The following is a 22,317-nucleotide window of genomic DNA, read 5'->3' as shown; positions in this document are numbered from 1 at the left end:
GATGTATACTCTTAATTCTTGGTTGCCAACACTGAACACAAATTGGTTTCATTGCCAAACCCCAACGTGAGTCTGCACTATATGGCATAAAGTCCTTGCAAATGTTTCATTGAACCACATAAAATAGGCCCCATTGTTCATGAAGTGAAAGTTGGGTATGTGCTACTCATGCAACAGTATTCTACACAGTGTTATGTGAAGCAGCCTTCCATGCTGAAACCGTGCTCTATATGATCACAAGTCATGGCAGCAAATAATTTACATTAAGGATAGGAGAAGGTTCCTGACATCTTCATTAAACTCTCCTGAATGGTTACTGCACTAAATTGAAAGCCCTTCTGTTAGTCACATCTGTAAGTGACAGAGTTCATCAAATGATATCCAGTAAAGTGTTGAGTATTTCTAGTAAGATCATTTTATACTCAAACCTAAAGAAAGTTTTGCATTTGCAAAGCTATCAGTTTCTAAGCTAGAGCTGATATGATCCTAATTTCAGAAATGTCTATTAATTTGGCTTAATTTTGTGAACCGCCCAGAGAGCTTCGGCTATTGGGCAGTATAAAAATGTAATAAATACATACATACATACATACCAAAATGAACTAATTCTGCTTGCCTAGAACTAGAGAGCTTGGATAGGGATATTTTCATCCACATCAATCTACAACAAAGCCTGTTTCTGATCATGGATCTATTTTATAGACTTAACAAAACGTTTATTTCCACAGGAATTGAAAAATATATATATGTTCAATTTTGTGCAAATTTAAATAATTTAGCCCAAGCACAAAATTTGAAATATTTCATAAAAGATTTAGGGTTGTAGACCACGGTTATATGGGGCTCCCATTAAATGTATAGGTGCCCCAAATATGTTCAGTTGAATGAAAGGCTATGATCTCAGTCAAGAAAAATATACCTTTCTGACATACTATTAATACCTCTCTCCCCCACAGCCATTTTCAGCTAACAAAATGGTTAATGCATATTCCGGCCTGTAACATAGCTTGCTTATAACATGGTAACACACCGGTATTTCAACACATTCAACTATGCTACAGCAACACCAACCAAACTTGAGTTCCAGCTCTAATAGCACTTTCCATAGGACTGTGTACAAGTAAAGTGAATTCAGACAACCTAGTTGGAGATGTTTTGGATTTTCTCTTCCACTCTCAGCCAGAGGTTCACAAAACTTGGCTGGCCTTGGTAACAGTCCAAAATTTGTGTTTTATATGACTCACCCTCTTCCATCCCACCTCAAGGGTCAGAGTCCATGCTTGAACTCAGAAGGGGGCAAGTGAGAGTTTATACCTGTTCTGAGTCTGAGACACACTCAGAAGCCGGCTGCTTTCTACGCATTTTCAAGGCTTAGCTCACTGTTTGGGGAGAGCTCACATGCTTCTCCATTGTCAAGAGAAGTACAGGAATTCTTCCCAATACTGCATTCAGTGGGTTAAAAGATGTTCTTGTCAATGGTGAGTTCATTTGTGGACCCTAATCCTCAACAAAAGACCTAGTTTTCTTAATAAGTGAACTACAAAGCAGCTCTACGAAAGCAAGCTAAATTGATGTGCTTTTTTCAAATCATGTTTCACCTACAACTAGAAATGCCTTCTTGATAGCAGGTTCCTCTTGATTTGTCTTCATTTTCATTTTGTACACTGAGGATACAATCCCATAGCCACTTACCTGGGAGTAACTTCCACTGAACTTGGTGACATTTACTTCTAAGTAGACATGTATAAAATTGTGCTGTGTGCACAATATCAGTCAAAATGAAAGCAAACCTGTACCCTTATGTTTGCAGAACCAACAATTGTCATTACTGGTGATGATAAATTCTTGTTTTCTAAGATACTATAACAATAGAAAACCAAAAAGGTCATCATTGGAAAGCAAGAAACTGAAATGACAGAATTGTAAAAAAGAATAGGGTGACCATATGAAAAGGAGGACAGGGCTCCTGAATCTTTAACAGTTGTATTGAAAAGGAAATTTCAGCACTTGTCATTTGTATATGTGGGGTATCTGGGGAACTTTCCTCTTCATCACAGCAGTTAAATCTGCAGATGCCCTGCCCTCTTTTAAATCTGGTCACTAGTATAGCTCCTGCACCTTTAACTGTTGTGATGAAGAGGGAATTTCACCAGGTTCTCCATATATACAAATGACACCTGCTGAAATTCCCTTTTCAGTACAACTGTTAAAGATACAGGAGCCCTATCCTCCTTTTCATATGGTCACCCTATTAAATTAAGAGAAACAATGATTGACATCTAGCTTGAAACTCGTTTAGGCTGATATCTGTAGCTTAAAATGAATCATGTATACTGTATCAAAATCACACGTTATCACACCTTGTTTTCCTTATTTTCAATTTTTTAGTTTTAGCAGTATATCCATCCTTGATAGAACCCAATTCAGGCCAGTACAGGTGCTTTTTTCTGAGAAATGGAAATCAGCAGCTACTGTAGTTTTGATAACAAAAAAAGTAATCATCAGTTTAAGAGCTCAATCACAGAAGAGTGCAAAAATATTTATGTTCCAGCTGTTAGCTGTATATTGCAGGTAGAAGCTGTATGTATACGATATTCTGCAAGTCACCCTGGAGATGTTCTCACACAGCTGGAGCAGGTCACATCAACTGAGATAATTGGCACCTACTCACAAGTAAATTTGTATAGAATTGCATCTTTATAGTAGAGAGATTATCAGACTTGTTAAACTTGGGATATACCTTTGAGGCCATCACTGATGACATTTTCACAGACATAGCAGACGGTGGTGTGAACATCCCTTTCAAATTTAACAAGAATTTTATCTCCATAAATACCTAGGATGAAGGAGCTTTCTTGCTGATGGGTTCACTTGATATTGAGTGTCTCCAATATCTTAGCTTGGAGACCATCAAAAATAAGTTTGATGAAGTTTAATAACCTAAAGGCAGGAGCTTTGGGGCTGTACATTTATAGAACCAGCTCACTGAGAACCACCTACATGCAATTCAAGAACCATTTTTCTTATTTGGTTTTAACCTAGTATGCTGGGTTATAAAAGCTCTGGCCTTTAGGTTATCAAAACTTGTTCATGATAATCTCCAAGAGCCTGGAGTTGGAAATGTCATCCTCATCAGCCGAGTCCATCTGAAGGGACAATTTCTCACAGTTGTCTCAGGTCATGTGATGATAAAATTGATTTAACACCCTTAATGTCCATTTTAGCTATGATAAAAATAGAAAACCTTATAATCAAGTGCTCCGGAATGTTAATGCCTGCTGAATTGATAAAACTTTGAAACAGTTTCCCACAAATTCCACTTCATTTTCAAAAGAAAGATAAAAAAACATTTCTTTGATGTGTTATTTATGTTTTGTTCTCTGAGCCAAAGCCTGCAAATTGGCAGGCCCACCCCAAACAGTTCCAAATATTTCCTTTTCTGTCCTCAAGGCAACGTCTAACTGTAGCTCTCTTCCTGCTGAAACGACTTTCTTCACAGCCTGAATTACTTCAGCCGGCCCCTTTGTGTATGGCTTGAGCCACGTGTGTGCTTCCTCTAGAGATTCACGTTCATCCGACGAGGGCAAGATGGCTTCTGCCAGGCCAATACGAAAGGCACTCTCTGGGTCCAGTTTCACAGCACCACTCAGCAACTTGAGGGCAGGGCTGCTGCCAAGTATTTGTATGAGCCTGGCAGCTCCCCCCCAGCCTGGTACTAAGCCCATCTGCTTGTGGACAAATCTAATTTCACTCTCTGGGATCATTAACCTGTCAGTGAGAAATAAGTATGCTGTCGTTAATTTATGCTGAAGCTTAACAGTCATGTCATCTAAGTACTCTGCTTCATTTCTATGCAAAACACAGTTCCGTCCAGCATGACAGGACTTGCAGACTATAAGCATTTTTTTTAACACCACACAGGCTAACCAAGCATCAGGGAAGTGATTTTATCCAAAGTACCACAAAACAAATCAATCACTTGTTTTAAAATCCTCTAACTGAGAATGTTCAAACATTCCTGTTTAGATCTACACACATACACACACGCACCTCTGTATCTGATGAAGTGGCTTGTACACTACAAAAGTTTATACCATAATAATTTTGTTTGTCTCGATGGTGCCACAAGACTCTTCATTGGTTTTGCTCTCAGAGGCTAAAACAGCTACCCCTCTTGAAACACACAAAGCCCTTTGGGTATGAGGCTGCAATTAGATTAAGTAATGGGGTGAGGGGGACATGGGAGAAAATTCAAGATGAATACAAACAGAGGGAGTCCAGAGTTTTGTGGCTCACTCCTGGTCTAAACGTTTTGGCTGGTCTTTGTAGCCAAACCAAAAGTTGTGGTAATCAGCACTTCACCCCTCTTCATGTTTTGATCAGAATCAAGTCCCATTCAGTTAAATGGGGTTTAGGCCCAGGTAAGTGAACCAGACTGCAGCCCTAATCCCTGGCCTCATGCTGCACCTCCATGGGATGAGAACATGCTTCTCTCTTTTCCAACTCCAAACCTTTGGAATTGATGAGGGCCAGCAGGGATTTTAGCGCCAGCTAGTCAAGACATTCTAAGCACCTTGTCAGTTGCTCATCACCAAATTGCCCAGCCCCAATCTTGCCTTCCAAAGTCAAAGGAACAGTCTGGGCCTTGTTTCAATACTGGGTTTGGGGTGCATGTCCTTGTATACAAGTATGCCACTGGAGACATGTTTGGGTCTTTAGGCTACACAGAGGTATGGTGTGCTGTAGCAGCAGCAGCAATCAAGAGTGTCCAGGTGGAGAAAGCAATAGGTCTGAAGTTGAGCTCTCTTAAGATGGGGAATTTGCAAGAAGAAAAAAGCAAGAGCTTAGAATAATTGAACACACGTTTTATTATGAAAATATGAGGATTACATAACATTTAGATAGGACTGGTAGTAATGTACTTAATGCCACAAGGAAGAGTGAGAACAGAGGACCCTAATGCCAAATAAGGAGTTGGAAAGGCAACAGCCTAGACAGACAAGTGCAAATTCCAACTGGATTAGAAAGAGTCAAAGAATAAGTTTTTGTTGGAAGCAACCTGGCTAGCTTACTTGGGAGGAGGAACAGAATGGGAAGGGGGAAAGGAGGAAGAAGGAAATTTCTGAACCATTCAAAAATTAGGGCACATTGCCAAAAGAAATGAAAATCATGACTTACTTAAATCCTATTGATTTCAATGGGTCTACCCCAAGTATGACTAAATCTGGATCCAACCCACTGTCTACTATAATCAAGGAGAAATTTCAAAGGCTTTCAGCAGCAAAATAAAAGGCTACAATGATTGCAAGAGGAAAAGAGGCCATCGTGGCTTCTCTCACTTGCACGTGCCATATGCCTCCCCATTATTTATGTAATGACCTGTGCCACAGCGCAGGCTGGCATGTTGTGTGAACCCAGTGTGTAGCAGGGATGGCTTTGTACCCACCCTACAGCCCCTACTGCACATTGTAGGTTGTAGGATGGGTTAGAAGCCACCCCTGACATGCCAGGTTTGACAACACGCCAACCCATGCTGCAGCGCAGGTAATTATGTAAACAATGGGCACGTGCATGGCACGCACATGGGTGGGGAGAGAAGTTTTATAAGTAGGAGAAATATTTGAATAGTATTTTGAAAAATCCAGTACAGTATAGTCCATAGAACAAAACCACAGTGAAGTAAAATAAGTGGTGTATATATATGCACACACAACAATCATCCTCAAAAGAGCAGAGCTTTTTTTGGCCCAACTCAGCTTGAAACTGGTCCAGATAATTATTATAGTCAGCTAATTTTTCATGCACTTTATGAGAAAAAAGAAGGTTAAAGGCGGTCTTATCATTTAGACAAGATCAAAGGAACAGCATTTTGGAGGAAAAAATTAGGCAGTTTGCAGTATTTGGAACTGGGACAGGGGTAGAGAAAAAGGAGATTTGGCCCACAGTAATAATGAACGCATACAGCAAAACAGTGGGTAATTGCTACAGTACTCAGGATCTTGTGGTTTTGCTATATCTCATGTGAATACTCTCATTCTTTATAGCGCTTAAGCAAAAGCACAATACTGAAGTTAATACCACATTGTAGGAGAAAACTAGCACAGTTACTAGAAAGATGATGACATCTTTATAGTTTCTTGAAATAGCGCCAATGACTTGAATAGACATGCCCCACTACATGGTTTGATGGCAGCTATTGGTCTTCGCCATTTATTCTCCAACATTTCAGAATCTATCTGATCTTATATTGTGCTTGTGGCAAGGAATCTTTGCCACAAATAGTGCATGTGCCATGGAGAGACAGAAGCACATGGGTCAGGAAGTTAGGAAAGAAACAGAAAGGAGAGAAGCGGGGCAGGCAGGAATCAATTAAATCGATGGGAAATTGAGGGACTGGCAGATAGGAAGAAGGGAGAAAGAGCGGGGTTGCGATCAGGAGGATCACGCAGAAGGCAGAGGCAACATGGAGATTAGGAGATTCTGCCATGGTCTGATATGGAGTGGGGTGAGGGTGGAGAGAACAGGGCGGCATCCGAGCCTAGACGGGCAGGATGTGTGAAGGTTAAACAATCCTCACATGACCCTAAACCAGGCAGTGGATTGTGTGAGGATTGTTTAACCCTTGCACAAACCTCCCCTGCCAGGTTCAGACAACACAACAAGCGGCAGTTGTGGTTTGAACATTGAGAAGTGCCCAGCACTCGCCAGCATGTGCTATAAGCCACGGTGGTTGTGTGTGAACCAGGTCATTATCTGCTAAGCAGGCAGACCTTCTATCAGGGCCTCTCCCTTAGATCATAATTAAAGAGAAGAGGATTGGACAGGATTTCATGACTACATGAGAGAGGAGGGCGTTATTGATTTTTGAATGCACATGAGAGAGAAAGAGAGAAAAACAGAAACTCCTGTCCAATTCACCCTCCAGTTTCCCCACTGAGGCCTGCAGAAGAGCATTATGGTGATGTAAGCCAATATATCATGCATATTACATAGAATTCAGCAATGCAGACAAATTATCTTTGGCACTGAAGATAGGTTTTAAGGTTGCCTAGAGAATAGCTTATTAAACGTGTGCCTGTAGTATCTGTGTAAATTGGTTTTCAGATATACAAAGGTTCTCCTGGATTACTGTGCTTTGATAGGTACCTCTTTAAGAGATAGGAAAATGTTAGCAATTAAAATAATAATACAAAACACTGCAGTAAACATTGCTCAGTGCTGTTGTTGAAGAAACAGCAACTTTTCTTGCATTATCTGAAGCAGGTGGAAAGTGACCTGTTTGCAATTAAGCTAAACATAAAGGGTTGGATGCAGACACACTCTGAGTTCCAGTGGATTTTTGCCAATTCTTCATTCCCCCTGCAACCCCCAGCACCACTTCCCTTCTGTTCCCTTCCTCCAGTAGAAGAGTCCCATGGGTAGTTTGGATTCAACCCAATGCAGGTACTTATAAAAATAAAATGCCTTCCTTTCACACGACACACTCTGCAAGCTTACCTGATCAAAGTTTCATCTGGAGGAGGAGGAAGCAGCAGCAGCAACCACTATTTTAGAGCTTTGTAATGAAGTTATATGAACTGTATCTTGAAAATTTTATTCTTGCATCTCCAACAGTTCTAAAAATGTGTTTAAAATGCAATTATTTAAATTGCCACTGTTATTGTTTTTAATAGAGCAACACAGATTTTGTTAAGACAAATCAACTGGCCTGTGGAAGTCTAAAAAACAAACACCCACCAAGCACAGCATAATCCCTCCATTTTTTTAGCCTGCGCTGTGGCATCATTTTCTCACGCAAACGCGCTGTGCCAAGCTGCAGCAGTGTTTTGTCAGCTTGCAGCTCTCGAGAACAACTCATGAATATGCGAATGCTCTGTGTGAAATTTAGGCCAAATGCTGCCCGGTAAGAAAGGGCTATTGTGAATGGAGGCAACGACATTTCAAATAAAAACTATCTTGTTTACCTAAATGCTGCTCTGGGTTTAAAAAGAAGAAATAAAAAGATTAAAATCATTACAGCATAATACACGTGTGTATTTTCTTCTTTATAATGTTATGAGAGCTTGTGATTGAAATAATCAGGACCACTAATGATTTGATAGGCTGCTTATACTTCTCCCGTTGGAAAACTAAGAAGTACGTAAGAGTAGTCTACCATAGCTACGTAGCTCTGCTGGTGGGCAAGCAGGGAGTTGTGGGGACAAAAGGGAGACAGCATTTTGAAACCATTTCTTGGAGTCACATGTTTCAAAATCCACGCACTTTCTCAAACACACACACGCACACACACAGCAAGAGGGAGAGAGAACTGTGCATATTCTACACATCGGCAGTTGTGCTTTGCAGACACAGAATTCAGCATCAGTTACTAGCTCTGTATGGGGACAGACAGGCGCTGATCCCTTCAACCCTGCTGAAGTCTCAGAAGCAACATAGCCCAGACACCTCAGAGAGAGATAGTCAAGTGGGGGGGGGGGGGGATGGAGGAGGGGATTACCAATGTGGGCGAACAGGAGGCTGCTTCAGAAATCTTGAAGATCCCCAAATCAGCTGGGAGCCCAATCCAAAAGAAAAGGGCGCAAAGTCTGACCTTGGCTACAATACTTGGGGGGGGGGTCAGAACCCCCAACAGAGGAACCAAAATCACCTCAACTCCCCCAATAGCCTTGACTCTCGCTGCAAAACCCCAGAAAAGGCACCTCTGGAAGTGACTGACTGACACTATCTAAATGGCTTCTGCCATGCCTCTGCATCCCGATGCCTTTTTCCTGGCTCTCTGCTAAGAGGTGGCAACTGGATACTCGGCAGCGCCCGCTTTGCTATTTCAGCCTTTGTTGAATGCAAGCTCCCATGAAAGATGTCGCAGGCCTTCCACGCCCTGACTCAGCCCCCTGTACTTGCTTGCTCCCTTCCTCTGGCTGCTAAACCAGTCACACTCCAGTTGGTTGCCTCCCAGCCTTGCTCAGCATCCTGTGAGCATACAGCCTGGCGAGAACAGGACAAGAAACCACGGGTATGCAGAGCTGCGCTTCCATGGATGGCATGGATACACACTGACTGGCATATCGATGAGCATATATGCACACACCGCTATACAGCGCCTTCTTCCCTATCGTCGTTGCCGAGGCACTGCTTGTATTTGCCCAGGTACCAGCATGGGTTGTTTTTTAAAAAAAAGATCTGGAAATATAGGTCTTCTTATATATGATGGGAAGGGGAAGGGACAAAGAATTTAAAAAATGAACTTGGCAGGCAGCAAGAAAAGGGCACTGGATTGCACATACCTAGGCTTAAGGCACTGGAACGGGGACTAGGAGGTTTATTTATTTATTTATTTACTTATTACATTTCTATACCGCCCAATAGCCAATAACCATTGCTATACCGCCCATAACCTCTGGGCGGTTCACAAAAATTAAAATCATAGCAAGACAATCAACAGGTTAAAAGCACAAATACACAATACAATATAAAAAGCACAACCAGAATAAAAACCACGCAGCAAAATTGATATAAAATTAAAATACAGAGTTAAAACAGTAAAATTTAAATTTAAGTTAAAATTAAGTGTTAAAATACTGGGAGAATAAAAAGGTCTTCAGCTGGCGACAAAAGGAGTACAGTGTAGGCACCAGGCGGTTGTGCCAAAGGCTTACAGATCTCTGCTCTGGATTCTACAAGCAGAAATTGGACCATTTCAGTTTGGTAGGGGGGACAATATCCAGCACATAGAACCAGACAATAGCATGCCTGAAGCACGATCAGAAAAACTTGGGGGAGGGTGGGGAGACATGCCCCAACTTATCTTGCCCCTGGATGGTACTTTTCAACATTCCAAGTTTCAACATTCCAACCAAGCCTCCCAAGCCCAAGTACTATGGCAGGCTTTGTGGGGGGAAACAACCTCAGTTGAAATGCGGTATAAGTACCACATGCCCACACGCCTGTCAGGTCCAGGCCTTGCCTCCTCCATCCAGAGAGGCAAGGCTGGTTCCTCCAGGACAAAAATCCGCTCATGTCAATGTTGCCTTATACCACATCACAACCACAGTCCAACTAGGAGAGGCTGATCAATACTGACCAGCAGCAGAATTCAGAGGATTGCATTTCCCAATGTAATATATAAACCAGGATTATATATTATATAAATAGGGAACACTGACCTGAGGAACTCACTCATGTAAAGCGTGCTTTCTAACAGGCCAATTGTGACACTACGGGGTGGTTACAATGGCTCCATTTCACATTGCTCTGGTATGTTAAGAATGTCGCAAACCACGCGTGAGAGGCAGGATCACGAGCAAGGATGTTTCATTGAAGCAATAATTAGCAGTAATGGAGGACTTCAACTACCCCGATAGCTGCTCTTAACACATTTCTAACATGCCTTGCTGGAAACTTCCTCTTTCAGACCATGAAAGAAGGAATGATCAGCTATCAATCTAAACCAATAGGGCAAGTGTAGTCAGTGAGATTAAAGCAGCAGGAACTTAGGTGGTGAGAGGGACCGTGTAATGCTGACATTTATTATCTTCTGTCAGCGTAGTCAAATGTGTATCTTGGGTTTTAGAAATCTGATTTTAATGAGCTCAGAGCAGTGCTCAGTAGGATTCCATGGCTTGGTATGCTAATGGAGAAGGGAGCCCGAGATGGGTGGGAGTTTCACAAACAATTCCATTGAGAAAGAGAAGAGGAACACATCTAAAAAAAGCCATTACGGCTGCAGAAAAAGCTTAGTGAGGAGCTGAAAATAGGTGACATGTATTTAAAAAAAAATGGAAGGAAGCACAGGCGAACACAGGTACAGTCACATAACCCAGATTTATAGGGACAGTGACAAGAAAGCTAAAGCTCCAGACAAGCGAATGCTGGTAGGTGATGCTAATAGAAAGGGCTTTTTTCAGGTATGTTCAAAGCAAGAGGAAGAAGGAAATGATAGGGCCATTGCTCAGTGAGGATCATGAAATGTTAATGGGTGACAAAAAGAAGATGGAACTGCTCAACTCCAGTTTTGTCTCTGTCTTGACCCAAAAGAGGACCAGTGTGCAACCTCACATAAGCAATGCAACTGGTGAGGAGTCAGGATTGCAGTTAAAGATTGAGAAGGTGTTTGTGAGGAACTACTTGGCTACCTTAAATGAGTTCAAGTCTCTAGGACCAGATGAAAGAACTTGCTGAACATGTATCATTTTTGAGAAATCTTGGGAAATGGGTGAGGCACCACAGGACTGGAGATGGAGAAATGTTATCCCAATGTTCAAAAAGGAGGGAAAGGAGACTTAAGGAACTACAGACTGGTCAGTCTAACCTTGATACTGGCTGCATTTGGACATCACGATAACTCATGAGCTAATTAAGTCAAGATGGCTTAATTAACCAATCATGGGTTATCGTGTCATCTGGTGGGAGTTTTTTATTTGGCCAAAATAACCCACTCTGATGACCCACTGTCTGCAGAGAGGGTTATTTAACCCATTTGTGGCTTATCATGTTGTGCAGTGGCCACTGTGGGTTATTTGGGCTGGCTACAGAGCTGTGCAGCAAGAACAGTCAAAACAGCTGCTGTTCTGCTCTTTGCTGGCTTACTGTTAAAGTCAGCAGTGTAGAAGAGATGCCGGCTAAGAGGTTTGGTCCCGATCCTGCAAACCCCCAATGATTCAGGGGGTTTGGTGAACCTGGGCTTTTCGCTGCTTTCAGAGTTCAGGTGCTAGGTTTTCATAGTGCATTGGGTGCCTCCTTTGTAGAGGAGGTACGGTATGAGGTTTGGTCCCAATCCCACAAACTTCCAAGGTGTTTTAAGCATCTTCCCTTTTTTGGTGCACTTAGGATTTCTGCTCCTCTGAAGTAAATGCACAGAGGTTTGATGATGAATTGGGTGCCTCCCAACTAGGAGAGGCTGCGTGTAGAGTTTGGTCCCAATTCTGCAAACCCCCAAGGTTTTCTGGGCATCTCACCCATTTTGGTGCACTTGGGATTTTTGCTCCTCTGGAGTAGATGCACCGGGTTTTGATGATGGATCAGATGCGTTCTGACTAGGAGGGGCTGCATTTGGAGTTTGCTCCTGCAAACCCCAATGTTGTTTAGCTACTTCCCCCTTTTGAGGTCACTAAGGATTTTCCCTCCTTGATGAGTTATCATGCAGCGGTTTGATGGTAGATTGGTTCGTTGTGACTAGGGGAGGCTGTGTATGTGTTGTCCCGATCCTGCAAATGTCCAGCGCTTCAGAGGTGAAATGGCACATAGCTGCTCAGGTGAGATAACCGCAGCAGGTTGGGGTGGGGGGTGGGGAGTCAATTTACACACAGTAGCTTAACAAGCTACCCACAGTAGCTTATTAGCTTGTACGTGTGGCAGGGGGATCGTGGGCAATTTAAAAAATAAGCTACTGTGAGTAGCTTATTAACCATAGGCTATCTTGACCTCTGAACGCAGCTACTAGAACAGGTTATAAAGCTGTCAATCTGTAATCATCTTGATAATGATAAAGTAGAAGCCAGTATGGACATGCCAAGAATAAATCCTCCCAGATTAATCCCATCTTTTTCTTTTTTTTATGAAGTTAGTAGCTTAGAGGATGTGGCGATGCTATAGATGTAATTTATCTCGATTTCAGCAAAACATCCCCCATGAAATTTTCATTAGCAAACTCGTTAAAAGTAGGGTAGATGCTTGATTCACAGCTAATTGGAAAGAGTGCTCAGTGATGGTCCTTCATCAAACTGGAGGGAGGTTTTGAGTGGGGTGCTGCAGGCCTCTCCCTTGGGCCTGATACTCTTCAGTATTTTTAAATCAACAACTTAGATGGAGGGAATCCTGATTAAATGTGATTGAAAATCTGGAAGTAATAGCTGACATCTCAGAAGGCAGGAATAAAATTTTAAAAAGGTTTTTATAGAATGAAAAGCTGGGCCGAAACTAACAAAATGAAAATCAACAGAAAAATGCGAAGTTCTACAGTCAGGGGCGGGGGGGGGGAGTACAAAAGCATAGAATGGGAGATAACTGGTTTAGCAGAAGTACATGAGAAATTTGTCTCAGAAGTGAATTCGATCACAAACTGAACATGGGCCAGCACTGCGATGCAGCAAGAAGGAAGGAAGGAAGGAAAGAAAGAAAGAAAGAAAATACAATATTGGCCTGCATTTATAGAGCCATATTTTCCAAGACACGGGAAGCAAGAGTTCCACTTTATTTTGCACTAAAATAAACTAAAGTACTATGTCCAGCTTTGGGTGCTGCACTTTAAGATATAAACAAATCTTTCTTTATAGAAAGTAATTGGACTGGACTCAAAGGAGAACAACAAAGATGGTCAGGGATATAGGAACATGTCCTACAATGAAAAGTGGAAGGAACTGGGTATGACATGATAGCACTCTTCAAATACGGAAAGGGCTGACACACTGAAAGCAGCAAAGATGTGTTCTCGGCTGCTCCAGAGAGCAGGAGTAGATTCAGTGGGCTTAAGCTATAAAAGAGATGGGCTCTTCCTTGCTGAAGGCCTTTAAGCAGAGGCTGGGCAGTCACCTGCTGGGAATGCACCAGCTCAGCATTCCCTGCATCAAGGAGCGGGAGGCTGGATTCTATCAAGTCCCCTCCAACCAGTGGGGCAGCTAGGGATGGACTTTGGTGCCAAAGTTCAAGGCCCTGAAGCTCTGGGTGCCTCCAAATGACCACCCAGGAGGGTTGTTAAACATTTGTGTTATTTTATTTCAACATATTAAAAATGTAGACGCAGTTGTAAAGGATGGAGTGGCAGTGGTGGCGAGGAGTAGAGAAATGTTAATTGTGTGCTTAATGGGACCCCCATTAAGTCCAGGTTCTCAAATTACCTAGTTGCACCACTGGCTCCAACCCTACAAGTCTATGGCAGAATCATACGAACACCGACCCACATCGTCTTGGTGTTTTCTGAGCCTGCTAGTTCCATGTTTTCTTTATTCTTACATTACCAGAAAATGGTGGTACGAAGCCAATAAGAGCATAAAAGATAAAGCTATCAATGGCTACCAGCCTATATATTAGCTCAAGTGTCAGATGCACTGTGACTCTGAACTCCCGTTGCTGGGGGAAATGAGCAGAAGGTGAGGATTGCACTTATGTCCTACTCATCTGGTTTGCCACTGCGTGAACAGAACGCTGGATTATATAGTCCTTTCATCTGGTCCAGCATGACTCTGCTTATGGTTTTAAAAGAGGCAACTGTGCTGGTTCAGGAATCTAACAATCAGGCCTATGCGACAGCCCTATTCCTTCCATTTCTACATCACTGCTAGTAGCACTGGGTGGAGTGTTTAGCTATTGAAACTAAAGCTAGATCTTCAGCTAGGAGAATAATTAAACATGGCATATCAAACTAAAGCTTCTCACCTCGGGCAAGCTTGTAATTATACAGTGTTCCATGCTTGTAATTATACAGTAATATCCAAACTGTGTGGCTAAAGCAAAGCTATTTTTAAATGTTTTTTAGGAAGTTGAAAAATGGTTTCTTCACCAGGATATTCTGACTTCATCTTGTTCAATGCCAAATATCCCAGTTAGGGCTTTCTGCCAAAATTCTATTACATCAGCTAACTAATTACATAGATTCCAATATGAAGCACTGACATCTAAACCTTGTGTTCTGAGCGCCGGACATGGGTTCATGAGCCAAATGCAGCACAGACAACAGAGGGGGTGGGATAGCGGGAAGTGATCCAAACAATAAGCAAAGAAACAGATCACTATAAAGTCGTATCCTATATCGTAAACCTTAGAAACCACTGTTGTAAACATCCATGTGTATACTGCATTGTCAAACTTCATCAACTAAAAATACAATGAAACATGCAACAGACATAAATACCAGCAGAAACAACAGATACTAAACTAATACACGAGGGATACTAAAAGGGGATAAAATACCTACATATGATATTCCATGAAGCAATACAATATATGTAGACTTCAAAATGCTGTCAAACAATCTATACATCCACTATGGTTACAGATGATAAGGTGAGAGTCCATTGGAAATACTTTGATTACCCCATGCATCTAGCCTTTCAGCTCAGTCAATCACTCCAGTCTACTTGTAGATTACATCCCATCATTGTCCTTACAGCCAAAATAACCATTTAAATAATTTTCCATGTGCCAACATCCGATAGAAAGGCACTTCAAGGGATATTCTTAATGACTGCCCCATATCTGTGAAACCCTAGGAAACCTGAATACTGTGTCGCAAGAGGTTTATATTTTGGCTAAAATAACGAAGAGTCTTGTGGCACATCAAAGATTAACGAAGTTATTCTGGCATAAACTTTTGTGGGTTATGCCCACATGAATTGAGTATCATACAGAGTTTCAGGTTTATTATATGCAGTACATATACTGGGGGCAGAAGGGTGCGGGGCAGTTGTAAACAGTGAAGTCAGAAGGATATTAAACGCAAACACTGACAGTAACATTATTAACACTGGTTATTCATAGTACAGTTCTTGCTGATAACACAAACATCCTCACACTAGGTAAACCAGTTGGTACATATAGAGTATGATAAAATCCTTTATCCCAATTCAAGCCTCTAGTGACAGAATTCATATCGCAGTTTAATTCTAACTCACCAGTCTCCCCCTCATGTTATCCTCTCCACAATGAGTTGTTCAAATAAAAAGGGAAGAATGGGGACACTGCTGGTCTTTTTATAATGTAGATTTATAATGAAGTGGAAAGATAGGAAAGACTCTTCTTGCAGAAGTTAAGAGTTCTTGTAATTCAACCTTTTTTTTTTTTTTTACAAAAGACGGAGAAGATAATTTGAAGGCCATAAACTGTGTAGCAAGACCAGATTTGTACAAGATTCAAATAGACACAGGATTTCCCAGGTTTTTTTGTCACTTTTATTTATTAAAGAAAAATCAATTGTCTTTCAACCAACATGCACCCAAGGCAAGGTTGAAATTTTTAGCAAAGAGCACAAATTAAAACATCATTTTAAAAAAATGCAAAAGAAAGGTGAGAAGAGCAGGGAAGAATTGGACACGACAGTGTTCAAGTCCCACTTCCCTGGCTGTAATAAAGTCTGAACAGGGCTCAGCTCTGCTCAGTGATGCTTTTAGTCTTACCTGAAGTCACATGCAGTGGTCAGTTCTGCTCCTCCTCCCAGAGCCTTCCCTTGAACTAACGCAACTGTAATTAGAGGCAACCTACACAAAGAGGAAAGCCAGAATGAAACCTTTCAAAAACTACACACACACAAAGACAGTTACAATGTTAAATAATTAAAAGTTGAACTATTCAAATCAGGGCAAATAATTGCTTTGGGGAAGTAAACAAGCACACTATTCAGTGCACGTACGTTGTGAAGAAATTTCAACAAGGCTGGAAAAAAAGAGAAAGTCAGCAAGAAATTTGATGCTGGTACTGAGGAGCTGGAAATGTTTTTCAGACTTATGTAACACTAAGACTGGCATCCATCTTTTTTCTTTCTTTCTTTCTTTTATATCACCTCACACTGAGTTGACTATGGAAAGTGCACAATGATGGGCATGATGCAGAATGTGGAACATACATTTGAAGAGAGGGATTGAGCAAATGCTCAAGGCTCACTACTAGCACTGAGAACTCCCTTCACTTTCCCCACCCACGCATAATCCACAGAACACTGACCTATCCCCACACTGATAGGTCATAAGGCAAGGTCCATTGTTAAGTCATTTTAGGGCAACCCCTTGGGAAATGCATAATGTCTACATTTTTGGTAGGCAATAATCCCTCCCCCCCCCCCCACACTCACAAAATTGGGTTAAAATTTGGGTCACAGAGGATTTAAAAGGACTGGAAGTGTTCCACGTTGTATGGAAATACTTTGTGGGACCATCATGGAAAAAATGCAGAATAGTGAGCACAAAATCTGTATAGCATCCATGGGATGTTATATACATTTTTTTCTGAATGTTTTTTTAGATTTTGCTTAAAGAAAAAATAGCTCATAAAGCCCCAAGTCTGAGTTTTTCAATGATATCAAACTTGGAGGGGTTGCTAATAACTTAGAAGATAAATGGGATTTAAAAAAAATTCACAGGGTCAAAACTTTTTTAAAAAAAGAGGGGGGAGAGAAAGAATTTCAACAAGGATACATATAAAGTCCTGCATTTAGGTAGGCAAAAATCAGGTGCAAAAATACCGAATGGGTGATATCTGGCTTGACAGCAGTATGTGTGAAACATCTCTAGAGGTTACTTTTAGTAGACTATGAGTCAGTAGCGTGATATGGCAGCTAAAAAAGCTGATGCAATTCTAGGCTGTATCAAAACAAGTATAGTGTCCAGATCACAAGAGGTAATAGTACCATTCTGTTCTGCTTTGGTCGATACTATGTCCAATTCTGGGAACCATAGTTTAAGAAGGATATCGGTGAACTGGCCTGCAACAAGGGAGAGCAACAAAGATCGTGACAGCTCTGGAGACTCTTTTGAGGAAAAGTTGAAGGACTGTTATGTTTAACCTGGAAAAGAGATGATTGAGGGGTGATATTATTATTATTATTATTATTATTATTTATTTATATAGCACCATCAATGTACATGGTGCTGTACAGAGTAAAACAGTAAATAGCAAGACCCTGCCGCATATATGATAACCATCTGCATATAGTTCGAGATTTGTCACACAGATGGAGCACAGTTGTTGTTGTTGGTTATTCCAGAGGGTAGGATTCAAACCAACAGGTTCAAATTGCTAGGCTGTTGTTTGTTTTACTAAATATTAGAAATAACTTCCTCATGGTGCAAGCTGTTTAGCAGTGGAACAGGTTGTGGACTTTTCTTCATTAGAGATTTTGACGTTTTGAAGGCCACTGATCAGGGATGCTGCAGTCATGAATTTCCTGCTTTGGCAGAGGGTTGAACTCAATGACTTTTGAGGTACCTTCTAGGATTCTATGAAGACAACTGGACATGTTCATTATATTTAACAAGGTAGGTATCAATGCTTTTAGTGAGGAAAATTATGCAGGAAAATATTGTTTTTGCAATGTAAGTCTTTACATTTTAGTTCACATTTTCGTAAATATTTTCTAAAAGAAGATCTGTTTTAATGGCTCAGTTCAGACATCACATTTCTTAACGGTGAATTGAGTATATTTCTCAATGGTGGATTTTTATACTACCTTTGAGAAATGTGTTGTCTGGTGGGAAAACTCCACGCAACAGTGGAGGTTTTTTGGAAAACACTCTATGCAGAATATCAACACTGTGTAGAGAGTTCCTGTACAACCGTTGTGTGGTGGGCTCTGTGGAGTTTTCCAATGCATTGAGTTGACTTTTCTCAATGGCTACAGAATTCTCTGGCAAGAGCGGCTAAAGGAGGGAGTGACCCTCTAGGAGAGCTGCCATAATTTTTTTTTTTTTTTGCAGCAATGGCTGATGGGATACCATCGGGAAAACCAGGGGACGAGAGAGGGCAGATGAACTGTCACTCAAACATCATGATGGATTTTACTCAACTCCACGGTAGCCCATAGTCACACAATGGTGGAGTTAGAACATATTGTGTGGGGAGTATCGCCTAAAAACGGAACCGTTGAGTGGAGTTTTCACACTGCATTGACTAATGTGTTATCTGAACTGAGCCAATTTCTCACTTTCACATTCTCACTTTCAAAATCACAACATACTATTCAAAGTCAGCTTTCATCAGATATCTCCAGTCTCAATTGCAGGATTACATAATATTTTCTCATTGTTCTCACAATTCTTCCATTTATACCAACCAGTAGAGTTAGCCCAAGAGCACAATGTGACTGCCCATGTGTTTAGGATGGTTCAGTCAGACAGAAATATTAATGATTTAAATTGTGACCATGAGGAAAGTAATATAAGGATATTGATTCATGTGCAATATGCTGCTTTTAGAAAACTGTTTACTCTAGGAGCTTATTTTTCTTTAAGTAAAACTTGGAGGGGGGAAACTTATCCCATGCATTTTAAACAGTTTGCATGGTCTTGTCCATGATGCTCCCACAAATTATTTTGATTTACACTGCGGATCTCTTCCAGCCAGTTTGAATCCATTGGGGCCCAAACTGGGGAAAACTCTAAAGGGTATAGTGCCAGTTTCTTCCACCAACCAGGTACAAAATTAGATTTTTAATGTGTCCCACTAAAAAACTTTGCAAAGAACTAAAAAAAAAAAAAAACACACCTCTAAAATAATGCAGAAATTATGTAGTCTCCAGGGGGGTTGCCACAAAACTCATTTTCTAGGTCCTTTTTTCCAGTTCACCTCACGGCCTATCATGTTCAATCTCATTATTCATGTGTGACCTTGGACAGCTATTACTCCAAACCTCTAACCGAGTCCATGAGCGCAAGAAATTATAGCATGCTAGAGAAATGTCTTGAAATAATGGGGAACAGGATTAAATGCCTGAAACAGAGAAATTTCTCTCATCTCCAAATCCTCAGGACAGACATTTTACAAAAGAGCCCTCATAGAAGTGAAGGTCAGAAATAATCCACAGCACTAAGTGCAAGAAAAATATAGATTCTTGATCAGAGGAGATACTAACGAATATTGGGGTGTGGGAGAGGAACAGATGGTTGATTGAACTGACATTTTCCTCCTATGTAGGTTGTGGAAATTGCTTTCCAAAATGACTGGTCTGACAGGGTGAATGGGGGGAAGAAGGAGGAGGAGAAGGAGATGATTCACACATTTCCAGAAGTCTTCAACACTTTTTAATTTCTGGGATTTTATTACCACCAAGGGTTTTTGTTGTTTTGCAAAAATTTGTAACTCAAAAGACTCCTAAATTCCAGATCTGTTCAGGGAGAGCAAATGTTCAGTTTCCCAAGCTTTCCAAACTTACAAGTAGTGTGCCATTTGAACAATTTGATTGGAATATTAATTCTAGCTTTGTACATTTTAAAAGTAAAACACGCAAAACAAAAACGTCAAGACACACTACCTCATGAGTCTGGTTAAGGTATTTTGCATGAACATACACATGTTCATCCCATCCTAGAAAGAAAAAAAGAAAAAAACAGAATAAATTAACCTGAAGTATGATAATGCCCAAAGAAAATAATACACCTGGAATGGTTAGAGCTCAATTTCTCTAGATTTCAAATGTACTTGCATGAGGTGCATTCCCTATATAGCAATTTGCCTAGAAAATGTGCTCTTAACTATACATGAAAAAACCCACTATCATATCTGGGTTTAAAAATTAATATTAAGGTGTACAAGCATATGGAAATGTTTCAATATTTTTGTTATTTGTCAAGCTCATGTAGATAAATGGTGGTTTTCCTAGAAAAACTTAAGTAAGCTTAAGTAAATAAACCTAAAAATAAAATGGGAGAGCATGGAGATGGAACCGAACCTGTGGTTGCATTGAGTAAAATCCAATGTAAGTCCTACTTAGATGAGACCCATTGAAATGAGTCAGATTTAATTAAACACGACTTAACTTAAACCCCATTAATTTCAATGGAGCTACTCTAAGTAGGATTTTCACCAACTGACTGACTTCTGTTTCTGCCTGTGGGAAAAACAAATCAAATACTTAGGCTGCAATCCTGCACACCAGGATGAGCAACATCCAGGGTTTGGGGTCTGCATTGCCGCCACCAGACCACACCAGGAGTTACATTCTTGCCCTGACCACTGCACTGCCAAATTTGCCATTGAAATTCGGCACGGCAGGGTGGGGCAGCAGCTACCCCACCCCCACCCTGCCCTGGCACATGCAATTATGCTTTAAAACAAAGCAGACGGCTCTGGCAAAACTGCACTACTGCTTCAGGCAAAATCACTGCTACTGCACAGTGAGTGATGGGCGTAAAAATACCAGGGGATCCCATCATGGCCCGTGGGCTACATGTTGCCCATCGCTATTGTACACACTCATCTGGAATTAAATCTCAGTAAAATCAATGGGGCTTACTTTTAAACATAAAGGTGAAGGGTTGTGTTGCAAAATTCACATCAGAGATGGTGAGTTCTCTGCCTGTCACCTTAGATTGATTGGGAAATGAAAAACATCTAGCGCACCAGGACAGGAAAGCGAGATGGAGGCAGCCCTTGGGATTTGTACAAAACTGAAGGGCCAAATATATCTTTCTTCTTCAACAGAGACAGGATTTGGCCCAGAGGCACCCTGTTGCCAATTCCTAACATATAGGCTTGCCCAATACAACAGTTTGCAAATATTTAAGGTGTCAAGATTAGTTTTTTACCCCTTCAATCTGCTGCTCTGTTTTTTCTTTATATTTATTTATTTATTTAAAAATACTTTTGTCCCTCCCTTCTGTCCAGAGGTAGGCTGCGGATTTCTCTGTTCTAACCGTTGTTTTGTATTATTGCTTGGCTTAATATATTTTTTACTCTTTTAAGCCACCTTGGGATGGTTCACCATAAAAGACAGGGTACGAAACACACATGTAAATATAAAATAAATAGGAAAATATATTGTTCCTGAAACAAAGGCATGTTCACATTCAGTACTGTTCTCAGTATTTGTGGGGGGGGGGGTTTAAAAAAACAAATAACAACAACCCTAAGACGTGCCTAAAGGAAGGCAGAATAGAAATCTAAACTGCCGACAATTACAAAGATGCCTGTGTTTAGTGAGGCGAAGAAAAAAATAAAAACTGCTCATAGCGGACATTTTGGATACAAAGCCACATTAATGATCTTGGAACATCTCTGTTTCTACACAGTGATACTGTCTGCTGATGTCAACTCTTGACTGGCAACCAAAATCACAGACTGTGGAGTGTGGACCATTATTAATATCATATGAATTAATGCCAAGGTTGGCATACACTGAACAGGCTCAGACATACCTTGGACAAGGTTACTGACTTCAGTGAAATGTGCCCCACAGATTTAGCAAAACAAAAGCTCTGCTGCATCAGACAAAACGCCCATCTAGCCCAGTGTCCTGTTTCCCACAGCGGCCAACCAGGTGGTGCCTCTTGTGAAACCCACAAGCAAAGTATGAGCACAACAGACCCTTCCTGTGGTTGCTCCCCAGCAACTGGTATACAGATGAATGCTGCCTCTGAAACTGGAGGTCAGACACGGCCATCACTTCTAGTAGCTATTGATAGCCTTTTTCTCTGTACAAAACTGGCTGTTACTGGAATTCTAGTGGTTTTATTTTGGTTTGGGCTTTTTTTGTTTTGTTTTCTAAAAAAGAGAGCTGAAGCTTTTCAGCAAACTTCAGTTAATTATATGGGACTATACCTCCCATATGCCCCAGTCAGCATGGTCAATGGTCAGACATTGTGGGAGCTATAGTCCAAAATATCTAGAGGATACCAGATT

At 41.0% G+C, this 22,317-nt stretch overlaps 1 protein-coding gene across 3 annotated transcripts in view; it reads right to left on the bottom strand.

Annotated features, from left to right (window-relative positions):
- Positions 1-2,477: 2,477 nt before the first annotated feature.
- The window catches only part of ECHDC1 (ethylmalonyl-CoA decarboxylase 1), a 31,597-nt gene continuing 11,757 nt past the window's right edge, over positions 2,478-22,317 (bottom strand). For all 3 annotated transcript variants that reach the window (XM_063124705.1, XM_063124703.1, XM_063124704.1), the window contains 3 exons: positions 19,952-20,004; positions 16,107-16,187; positions 2,478-3,768 (listed from right to left, as the gene is read on the bottom strand). In XM_063124705.1, coding sequence (XP_062980775.1) covers positions 3,363-3,768; positions 16,107-16,187; positions 19,952-20,004 — 540 coding nt within the window. In that variant the 3' untranslated portion in view covers positions 2,478-3,362. The remainder of the gene's footprint in view (positions 3,769-16,106; positions 16,188-19,951; positions 20,005-22,317) is intronic.

Source organism: Elgaria multicarinata, chromosome 4 (genome assembly GCF_023053635.1).
Source record: "Elgaria multicarinata webbii isolate HBS135686 ecotype San Diego chromosome 4, rElgMul1.1.pri, whole genome shotgun sequence".
NCBI classification, from domain to species: domain Eukaryota; kingdom Metazoa; phylum Chordata; class Lepidosauria; order Squamata; family Anguidae; genus Elgaria; species Elgaria multicarinata.
Note: the sequence above shows the minus strand (reverse complement) of the source record. Positions and strands in the feature narration are given on the sequence as shown.